This window comes from Myzus persicae, unplaced genomic scaffold (assembly GCF_001856785.1).
Source record: "Myzus persicae strain clone G006 unplaced genomic scaffold, MPER_G0061.0, whole genome shotgun sequence".
NCBI classification, from domain to species: domain Eukaryota; kingdom Metazoa; phylum Arthropoda; class Insecta; order Hemiptera; family Aphididae; genus Myzus; species Myzus persicae.
The window spans coordinates 448,282-459,831 of record NW_019101502.1 but is presented as its reverse complement, the minus strand read 5'-3'; the positions used below and the strand labels follow the sequence as shown (position 1 = coordinate 459,831).

Sequence of the window (11,550 nt, the reverse complement as noted above, 5' to 3'; positions counted from 1 at the left end):
TATTCGATCCATCTAGGCTAGGTACTCATGAATATTCTCTTTGATTATTTTCTGCATGGTTTCAAGCATGTTAAAGTAACTATGGTAATTATTGCAATAACATAGATACAACCTTGGTTCACACATATTATCAAAGTACAATGCAAAATTCTAGTAACGCACTGAAAAGGGCAAAAAATCGTAGTCTGCGATTGCACATACAAGTTTTAACACATTTCAACTGATATAAATAAGTTATACCTATATGCAATAATTTCGGTTATAATATAACTTATAGAAAACCACAACATCGATCAATTTTCTTTATTTGTAAATTTCAAAGAATGTGTGAACAAAATGTGAACCATTTTGACAATATTTCCAACAAACAATTTTTTAATAAAAAAATTTTAGACATGACTTGAAATTTTTAAAAATAAAAATAAACATTTAACATAATATCTGTATTATACTGCTATTTTCATTCAATCTTTTTTTTTTAACTTTCAAACTTCATTATTATGTACCTATCATATTTCAGTAATATCTACCAGCAACTATTTATAATTTTATTTTATCAACTTATTATTTCTAACATACGGGCGATCATAATTATTTAGATAGGTAGACTATTATTGAATGTAAGTACTCATATATTAAAAAAAAAATTTTGAGAAAAAAGCCAAAAAAATACGTTTGGTTTAATTTGTTATTATTAAAAAATAATAAAAAATATAATACTTAGACGTGTCCGAAATAATTATACCAAAGTTCAAACTTCAGCCATGATAAGTTAAAATAACAGTACTAACTATTGACTACTGATGTGTAATATATAGTTTGTACACTTGCTCATAGTCGAAATATTTTAAATTTTTCAGTTCTTATGCGTTATGCGAATGTGTTAAACTGTGTCTAAATGGACAGTAAAAAATTGACATTTTTTATTTAAGTAAATTATTATTAATTAATTATTGAATAATGGACTAATTTGGCAACGGCGTGCACAATGATTTTTGGTATATTCATAATGTAATTTCTTTCAATTAATATTAAATGTTAGTTAATGAAATCAATCATGTTTGTTGCTCATTATTTTTTTTTACATTTTACCTGACACCTATCATCATAGAACATTATTACGTAAATAAAATAACATCTTCGTGATTATATTGTACAGGCGGACAAAGAACCTATGTGACTATAATATAAATTATCATTTGACGAATCTAGGCGTAAGAGGGACACCAAATGGTCCTTTTTAAGGAGTTTGATATAGGCAACACAAAGTGACGACACACACTAGGAGTATAATTGTGATGTATGTATAATACACATAATATACATTGTATATCGAAATCAATATTATAATATTATAATATTAAAATTATTCAAAAATACATAGGAATATTACCTCCAATAATACTACCAAGGCTAATTTTTGTACTTGTCATTTTTTATATTATAAACAATTAACAAACGCATGTTATATAATATTTATTTCACCTGACGTAAAAATGTTTGAATGTAAAAAAACATTATACACCTTTACCTAAAGATATATTTGTTAAATACTATCAAATATAAAAAAAGAAAACACTCACAAATTTATTGTAATTCGTTATTAATTTAAATAATCAGTCTTAAATAATTAATAGTTATACACTATAGTTTCTTATTGCCCATAAAAAATGTACTAAAACACAAAAGTAGGACTTACAGCATTGCTATATAAATATATCATCTACATGACTACATTAAATTTGATTACACAGTATTTTATTTAGCATATTTTATCAATATTAAATTTAAATATTTTAAAAATAGTTGAGTTGAGAGTTCTACAGAATAACTTTTGACTTTTTTTAGATAATTAGATTCTCTCATGCCTGGAAATAATCATCTTTAAAAATCATCTCACGCGGGCAATAAACGCTTGGATAATATTTTTTATAAAAAAAAAAATTTTCACTATAAAATATTAAAGAGGAAGAACTTTGACTGTGCAACGCTGCTTTTTGAATATCACTAATATGAAAAATGTTATTGTGATCTTAAAGTCCATTATTGTTATGTTATTTAAATTATAGTACATTGTTGTTGTCATTCAAATTATGGTACATTTTGTCATTAGGGTGATACCAAAAATAATAAAAACAACATCTACTCATAGGACTTTAGTTATAGTAAAAATTTAGTTTATTATTTAATGAAATTACTTATTGGTAACGAGTTGTCAATCTAACAATCCAATGTATTAGATACTTGAGTATGATATATTATTCTAACAAAAAAAACCAAAGTATGGTCATAAAGGCCACAGAGCGACTAAAGACGAAATACACACTAGCGCAACTAACGTTGAATGAAATAGGCATCTGTTGTTGCTGTTATTCTAATTTAATATATAGACTAAAATTAGAACTTAGTTTCAAATAAATCTAAATTTTTTAGATAAGGCTTTTCCTAATGAATTTCAAAATATTAGAATACCTTGTGTTGAGATGGAGAAACAGAAAAATGGCCTGTTTTTAAAGTTCAATATTTAGGCAATGCTTTTCTCGATGACCATTCTATAGTTATACAATCATTGTTATTGTTACATTACATAGCAATTTACAGTAGGTATATAAATATGTCTTAAATTGCTAAATAAACCTTAAAACTTAAGTAGTAAAATCTATCTATTCAACTGCAAATATGTAAAGTATTTCCAGCAAATAAACATTAAATGTTGTTTATTACTTTATTCTACTTGCCACCTTTCATCATAATTTACATAACATGCTAATGGTTAACTAATATTTGTGAACACAAAAACATTATTATAAGTAATTCATCATTTAATAAGTTTTCTTTTATTTTAACAAATGATTTATAAAATATGTTCACAGTGCATCTCAAAAAACATAATAATTTACTTATTAGTATAACACATGAAATTGTAGAAATTGCTTTTTGTAAAAAAAAAATTTTGAACCTTACTAAAATTTAATACAAAAAGTACCCAATTGGCCAAAATGAAATTAATTTTAAAATTATAAATTAATATTACAGTCATAGAATCAGTTAACGAATTTCTTGACGGCTGCAACAACATTTTTGGCACTAATGCCGAATAGGTCCAACAATACATTAGATGGGCCAGAGCGAGGAATGTCAGTAACTGCAAGTTTCCTGACAACAATGTCTCTTTCTTCAGCAACAGCAGACAAAACTGCTTCACCCAAACCACCTAGATGAAATAAAAAATAATATTACAATTAGATAAATAATTGTTATTAAAATAATCAGTAAGCGAAATGTTCAAATCTTAAGACGATAAAATAGATCATGAGTATACCAATAACATAAAGGAGAAGAGTTTCCAAATAGGGAAGAGATGCCAATATAGAATGCAATTATATTATTTTACGAGGCCAAAAAATGATTTTACTTCTATTTTTGATTGTTAATATCAAAAAGTAGAAAAATAATTTCTGTGTAAGACAGGCATAAGGGAAAAATCAATAAGGACTATGCCCTAACCATTATTTATTATCTGATTTAAATACACACCTTCTGGGTAATGATCTTCCACGGTGACAATTCTTCCACCACATTCTTTAGCGTTCTTGATGATTGTAGCAGCATCAATTGGCTTAATAGTAAATGGATCAAGAACACGGACACTAATTCCAGATTTTTCCAAATCTTCAGCAGCACTTAATGCTTCATAGAGTGTAACACCAGCACCAATTACTAATACTTTGTCCGACGGGGAACTCTTGATAACTTTAGCTTTTCCAATCTGCAATAAATAATTGTAATTTTACAGTTGAAATAAATGTATACACCTATATTAAATGTAGTGTACCTACTAAAAATACATTAAAATATTCCAAAAATATATAATAATAATCAATAATTACTTCAAAAACTTCATCATTTTTGTAAATAACAGCTGTGGCTGGTCTGGATGTTCGGATGAAACAAATGCCTTTTGTATTTGCTGCTAATTCAATGGAACGTTCAGTGCTTACAGCATCAGCTGGGTAAAACACGGTAGTACCTGAAAGAAACAAATACATTGTTTAACATGCTTTTTCTCAAACAAGTAATTTATTTGGCTCAGAAGAGCTTATTTTATTCTTTGGAATGTCTTATCACTAGGAACTCAATGAAAAGTAATTATAAGTGAGGTTTTTATTTTTCATATCCATAGAGAATAACACTAAATAATCATCATTTATCAGTTATCACAATAATGTGAAAGAAAACAATTGAGTTATGTTGCTGTACATGATATATGGTGAAATATATAAGATACATATTTTTCAATTGGTTTTTGGTAGGTATAAGATAATAAAGTTAAAATTTAAAAAGCACATTTTATAGTTTGTTTACCTCAAACATTTAATCATGGCCTTCATATAAATACTAAATTTGTAACCCTAGAGTAGACTCTCAATCGGGGGGTCACCAACAATTATTTTAGGGTCGTGAATCCATGAGGGAAAAAAATTGTTTCACTTAGAATCTTATAATTAATAGCAAGTGTTATATAATTTATATTTTTTTGGATAGTCCGATAGTCAATAAAATCGTTCATTGAAGTGTAAATAAAACACCTTTTTTTTATAAAATATATACACAAATAAATACAATAATAACAGTTGGTTCAATTTTTTAATGCTAACATTATAAAAGGGTCGTTGGACATCTCAGTGACATTAGGGGGTCGCGAATTCAAAAAGGTTGAGAACTGCTGCCCTAGACCACACACTTGAAGTCAAAAAGTCGAAGAGTAAGAATTTTGTTCATTGTTTCAAAGTTACAAAATATTAACCTAATCCAACCTATGTACCTTCTGAACAGGTGATAAACTAAAATTTGATATGACTCCCAACTGTAAATGATTAGATGCACTGTGGAAGAGTTCAAAATTAATAACCTATTAATAAATGGTCTAAAAAACCATATGCGTGGCATACTGTAAAATTTATAGACAATTTAATTTTATGAAAACTCAACTATGGGTTATTTTTAAACTATTTTATCACCGACAAGATGTTAAGTCCTATTTATGTGTTTATTTTCTATGGATAAAATGTAAATGAATATTTTATTTTAATTGTGACTGGCAAGGTCGTTGTATTGATTAGGTATCAATAAAAGTTTGTGACAATTTGTATTTATTTAAAAGCAATAAAATAATAGTTATTTAAATTTATAGAGTAATTTGTGATTTCAATACATGGTCGGAAACACAGTGTGCATGGAATTCCGTGAATATTTCTAAAGAATGTAGTAATATAGGGCTTATCTTTAAATATGAATTATATACCAATAAAAAAATATTTTCAATCAATCAAATCATTATACCAAAATTAATCTAGCATGCTCTGAGCATCGAATTGTACCTACACTATGTGTCATACATTTCAACTGCACGTTCTTTAAACAGATAGATAATTCAACTCAATTTGTACACTCAATTTAAGATCGAACTTCTTTGGAACAAATAGACTGTGCCTTCTATCACTGTTTAAACAACCAGGAGATCACTATGTATTCTAACATTAACACTTGCTGTCTTCAGTGTGGCAAGAGTGTACATTTAATAGTGGGAATGAGCTGACGAGACAAGTTTTGGTTGAATAAGTGGTTCAATCTTGAATAGAATATAGTTAACTATACAAGAATAGTTATTTTTTTTTACCTGGGACACTTCTAAATAATGCAATATCTTCAAGGCCCATTTGACTGGGTCCATCTTCACCGATACTAATTCCACAATGTGAACCAACAAAGTTAACATTGGTCTGAGAAATGGCACCCATACGAATCTACGTTGAATCAAATAAACATTTTATTTGTCAGTTAATTAATTTTCTATGTAAAAAAGTAAATACACACTTGATCAAAAGCTCTGGTAAAGAATGTAGCGAATGTAGAAACAAATGCAATTGTTCTGTCTCTACATGCAGTTCCGATGGCAATACCAACCATGTTTTGTTCAGCAATAAAACATTCAATATGTCTCTCTGGGTATTTCTGTATAAATATAAAAACAAATTTCAAGAGAATCGATTTAATTTTTAATTTTTAAAAACATACCACTTTGATTTTATCAGAGTATGTTGAGTTTTTAGTGTCAGCATCTAAAGCAACAACTCTATTGTTGTTTTCAGCGATTTTGGCCAAAGCTGTTCCATATGCTACACGTGTTGCAATCTTTTCACCAAGTGTGTAGTTGGGTGGAGTTGATAATTGAACATTAGTAATACTTATGGCAGGCACATCAGCAATGGGTTTTGGTATATTAACTGGCATTTTTTTGTTTCTGATTTGACCATTGATTTCCTATAAACAAAGATAAGTATTATAGATTAATGTATGCTGTACTTAAAAATGAACTATAAATATCTTATCATAAGTGATGTATTAAAATAAATTATTTCTAATGTAGCCAAAGAACAAAAAATATATGCACGATTCTACAACAAATTATACTACTTGTACTATTTACTATAAAATATTTATATTTAATCATATGAATTATATATTTTTATATATTTATGAAAAATTAAAAGTACCTAATAGCCCATTAAAATTAATAAATATTTACTTCAAGAACTTTAACAGTTTTGTCATTCAATGGAGTGCCATGCCATTTTTCAGCATCTTCAATATTGACAAAACCTTTGCCTTTGTATGTTTTAGCCAAAATAGCTGTAGGTTTTCCTTTTGTTATTGAAGCTTCGTGGAAAGCCTATATAAAAAGGAAAGAGAATTAAAATAAGTTATAACTATAAGAATAATAAAATTACTTTGGTTAATTCTTCAATGTCATGTCCATCAACAACAATAGCATTAAGACCAAAAGCTGTCAGTCTTTGTCTATAGACTTCCATGTCATGCTGTAAAGGTGTTGGTCCTGATTGACCCAGGCGATTGATATCGAATATTACCACTAAGTTATCTAAGTTATAAACCGATGCAAAATTCAAAGCTTCCCAAACTGAACCTTCTGCACTCTCACCATCACCCAACAAACAAAAAGTCCTGTTGAAAATTAATATATTTTTATAGTACACTTACAATTAAACATAGGCATAATTAGTAAATTTTACATTTTAATCTTAACCCTTTGACAAGTGAATTATTATTTACAGTAATACATTCAGAGAATCAGAGATTTTTTTTACTAAATTTTAACACATTTCTATAATTTTAATAGCAAATGATATTTATATAAAATTACGCATTGGAATTATTAAAACAAAGTAGTAGTTCTAATTGTGAAGCTGTAAAAACTAATTAGTTGAAAGCTAAATAAAAAAAAAAGTTTCCGTTCCACAGTAAAAGTGCACAAAGTTGCACAAATAAAAATGCTGCTCTAAAGGATAGATAATAACAATTTATATTTTTATACGGACAGATTAGGAACTTTAGAAGTATTCAAAGACCTTAAAAAATAATGTAGATAATTATCTAAAGAAAGTGAAGGCAAAACAAAAATATTAAAGAAAACTTATGAACCATCATTTAATTCACCATGAAAAAATGTCTTGTCGGGCGGGCCAGATACAATTTCTCCACAAGTCACCAATTATTGGTGACTATTGCTATAGGAGATACGAAAAACAACAAATAAATTAATTGACGTTTTTACTCTCAAAAAGAGTTAAGTTAAAATATCCATATTATTTAGGATAGTAAAAATATTACCGGTATGATGATTTGTCAAAGTATTTTCCTACATAGGCCATTCCACAAGCAACTGAAAGACCTTGTCCGAGAGAGCCAGTACCAACATCAATGAAATTCAAACGTGGGGTAGGGTGTCCTTCTAAATCACTATCAATTTTCCTTAAGTTGGTTAAATCAGAAACTGGAAACAAGCCAGCTTCAGCCCAAGCTAAAAATGGTAAGAATATTAAATTAGGCATTAAACAATATTTTTTTTTATGGTTTTTATGGTTATTTGATAAATATTATAATTATTACCTGCATACAAAATAGGAGCAGCGTGTCCTTTAGACAAAATAAATCTGTCATTAGCGGCATCTTTTGGAGAAGACACTTTGTAACGCATTGTATGGAAAAATAATACGGACATGATTTCTGCCATTGAAGCACATGATGTAGGATGGCTGTAAAAAAAAATAATAATAATAATGTGTTTTATTTATAACTGGTAAATTATAATATTATGTTGTTTGTTACAAATTATGTAAATACAGTTGAGCTTCTGCGGGCCCCAAAATCATTAGAGCTCCCATATGTTACTGTAATACAGACATACAGTCATATACAATTTATTTATATCAATCAACATTACATAACACAATCACTTATAGACTATAATGGTAGGTAACATAATTTTATTTATTTATAATCTTAAAATATAAATGGAATATAAGAAAAACAAAATAGCAAAAAAATAGCCTAACCTAACCTGAGTACAGTCATTCATGTATATAGACGATAAGTACTATTTTTTTTTGTAGATAGTATACAGTACTTATACTTAAGTAGATGTATTCATGACTAACAAAAAATTTAATTAAAATTACATGTAAGAAAAAAATGTTTGTCACAAATAAATGATTAAATAAAAGTGAGAACTTAATAAAATTTATTTATGACAGATGAAACAATTTATGAAACAGGTTGATACGATTTATCAATGCTAGAGGTAGGTATATTAAATTGCATTGTTATACAATTATTTGGAACCATAATGTTATCTGATCATCAGCAACTAAGTCAAGTACTCTTTACTAATACATCTAAATCTATCAATCAACCTACCCATCAATGTATTATTCTTAAATTAGTAAACACTTTTTTTTTAACAAGAATGTGTATCTATTTATTCTTCAGTTGTAAGGATAACTCTTAATACCTATAACTGTTAAATTACCTACTTAAGCCGATGGGTGATCCCAAGGGCTCGGGACTTCTAGGAGTTTGCATGTTTTTAAATAATCATTAAAATAAGTAAAATAGAAATTTGTTTCATAGCATTACAAGTTTATATTTAAAATTTATAGTTGCATATTTTGCATATTTGACCATATTTCATTTATAAGTGCATAATTGACCATTTTTCATTTTATTAGTGCATATTTGACAATATTATTTATACGAGGAGTAAGTTTTTAGTTTTATAAAAAAAATTGTATTTTAAATAGATTTCCTGGACCGGATATAAATATTTAAAAATTAATGTTTGCGTTTTTCTTGCCTATCATTATAACTGTATTGTTATTTATCGGTATACCACACTCGTGATCCCCATAGGCGATAAGCCGATAATGATACCAAAAAAAAATTACGATCCCTTGAATAGTAATAGTTGACAGCTGGTGTCATGTGTTCTTCGTATTTTGGTTTCGTGAAGTGCTTTTTCTTCCGGGTGAGCCCATAATAAAATAATTAAAAAATGCCTAAACCAAAACCTTAAGATCGGCTTAACGATTTCGTAAAAGAATATAATTTTTTTTAAATGCATATTTATTGATTTTTTAGGGCATAAATGCATGCATATTTTAAGGTTTTTAACGGCATAAAGTCTCTAGCCCTAGTGATCACTAACCTACAGTACCAATAGATACTAATTTTGATATTATTTGAAACTATAAAAGTATAATATTTTTTTCTTATATTATAATACTATATATTTCAAAAATGTCAAAAAAAAAACATCGAAAAATGCACTAATAGATGAAATATGCAATTAAAATTGTAAAATAAGACTTAAAATAGAAAAATGTCAAAATATGCAAAAATTTGAGCTAAAAAGTTTCATTTTTGAAATTGCTGTCATGAAAAAAATTTCGTGCTTACTTAGCATATCATAAGATCAACCAGAATAAATATGCAAATGTATACAAACATGTGCTCTAACTATGAGTAATTAATATACAGGCATACACAAATAAATAAACAGACCCCTCCGTATAAACTAGTAAACTATTTGAGTTAACAGCCGTCAGCCCGGAGTCTTTAGTAAATATTTTATCTCACATGGCTAGAAAGTTTAAGTGATTATTTAGGTATTAAAAGTAAATTTCAATTAAATACAGGGTAAATAGGTATATCCTCGTGTACCTAAGTGTTTTCATTAAATAAAAAACCTAATTTTTTAGTGATACGGAGTAAAGGTACATAATGAAGATCGAGTGGTTTTTCGAATTTGAAAAACATTAACTCAAAAGCGAAAGAACACTATTTGTTTGGGCATAAGATCACAAAATCATTTTTCGTTTATCTTGGATATAGAGGTAGTAGTAGACAATAACAAGCTCGTGATATAAGACGACGAAAAAATGTGTAGAGACCAAAGAGTGAAGGCTATAAACATAATGTTTCACTTTCACCGTCGACCGCGACGCGGCCTAGGTGAGCCAGAAATATATATATTATAATTATATAATGAATAGAACACCCAAGGCTAGGTGAAGTGAAAGGAAAACGCGGTCGTCGACTCGCAAATATATATAAATACATAAAAACGACGAAATTTAAATTAATTTTTTCGAGATTGGAAAACAAAAACTCTATGGCCAATGAGGCAAATCGCAAACGAAATAATAAAAATTAAAAAAAACAGGCTCCGGCGTCTTACCCGGATTTTGAAGCATTGGTCGCCACGATCGAGTCGATCCTTAGCTTGTTGGCCAAATCCTTAAGCGTCTGCACAGATGACGCTTCCATTTTGTGGTAGTTAGGCATTTTACGGTGAGGTTTTCTGTTCAGGGACGAATAAATATTAGGTACGCTACACGTGTTTCTGTCGTGCGACGGAGACGGCGGTGAACGACTAGAACAACCAGCTAGGACAGCGGACGTGACGAAAATGAAACCGGTGCGATCGGACGGCAGCGGGCGGAGTTATTAAGGTTATCCGACAGTGCAATGACGGCGGCGGCGGCGGCGGCGGAAACGCGTCCGGAGAAGGTGAACGATAAGAAAAAAAAAATCAAATTAAAACCGTTCTCGGCTTTTGACCAGATGGGAAAGTCGGCTCAAACGCGAAACACGATTTCGTCGATAACAAATAACAATTTATTAGGTAGGTATTCGATAGCAGCGGTCAACAATTGCGATACCACATATTATTTTATTGTACATGTATTTTTTTAATATTATATTTGTATAGTTATCTGTCGAACGTTTCACGTTCCTACGGGATCAAACTCCAAAGTGCATTCAGTGCACACTGCGCGTGTGCGTGATGGGTTTCGTTGACGGGAGGTGACGGGACGAGGCAACAGGTGGTAGACACTGGTAGTCGGGCAACCGGGTCGGGCGGTCGGTTGCGCCCCGACGGCGACCGAACGCCGCCGACGTTTGAGTGCGTATGTGTGTATATTGTAATTATAATTATTGCCTATTGGTACCTACTACAACAGTATATTATTGTGTTAAATAATGAGTAGCCACCGAACACTGAACAGCTACTTCGTCAAAATGATAATATTTTTTGCCTCTTGGGCGTAGACTGTTGGCTTAAATAATAAACGTCGACGACGCTCGATGAGGGAATAGAAGACCGGATTTAGGGAAGGAGGTGCCTAT

The 11,550-nt window shown here is 29.5% G+C and overlaps 1 protein-coding gene across 1 annotated transcript; it reads right to left on the bottom strand.

The window, feature by feature from the left end:
* Positions 1–2,982: 2,982 nt before the first annotated feature.
* On the bottom strand, positions 2,983–11,139 carry LOC111029337 (transketolase-like protein 2). Its single transcript, XM_022308303.1, has 11 exons — positions 10,598–11,139; positions 7,972–8,117; positions 7,693–7,882; positions 6,792–7,026; positions 6,590–6,733; positions 6,079–6,324; positions 5,878–6,015; positions 5,681–5,807; positions 3,891–4,030; positions 3,538–3,769; positions 2,983–3,214 (listed from the first exon to the last, which is right to left on the bottom strand). Exons 1-11 carry the CDS (start codon positions 10,702–10,704, stop codon positions 3,045–3,047), a joined length of 1,875 nt encoding a protein of 624 aa, XP_022163995.1. The 5' UTR covers positions 10,705–11,139; the 3' UTR covers positions 2,983–3,044.
* Between the last annotated feature and the right edge of the window lie 411 nt (positions 11,140–11,550).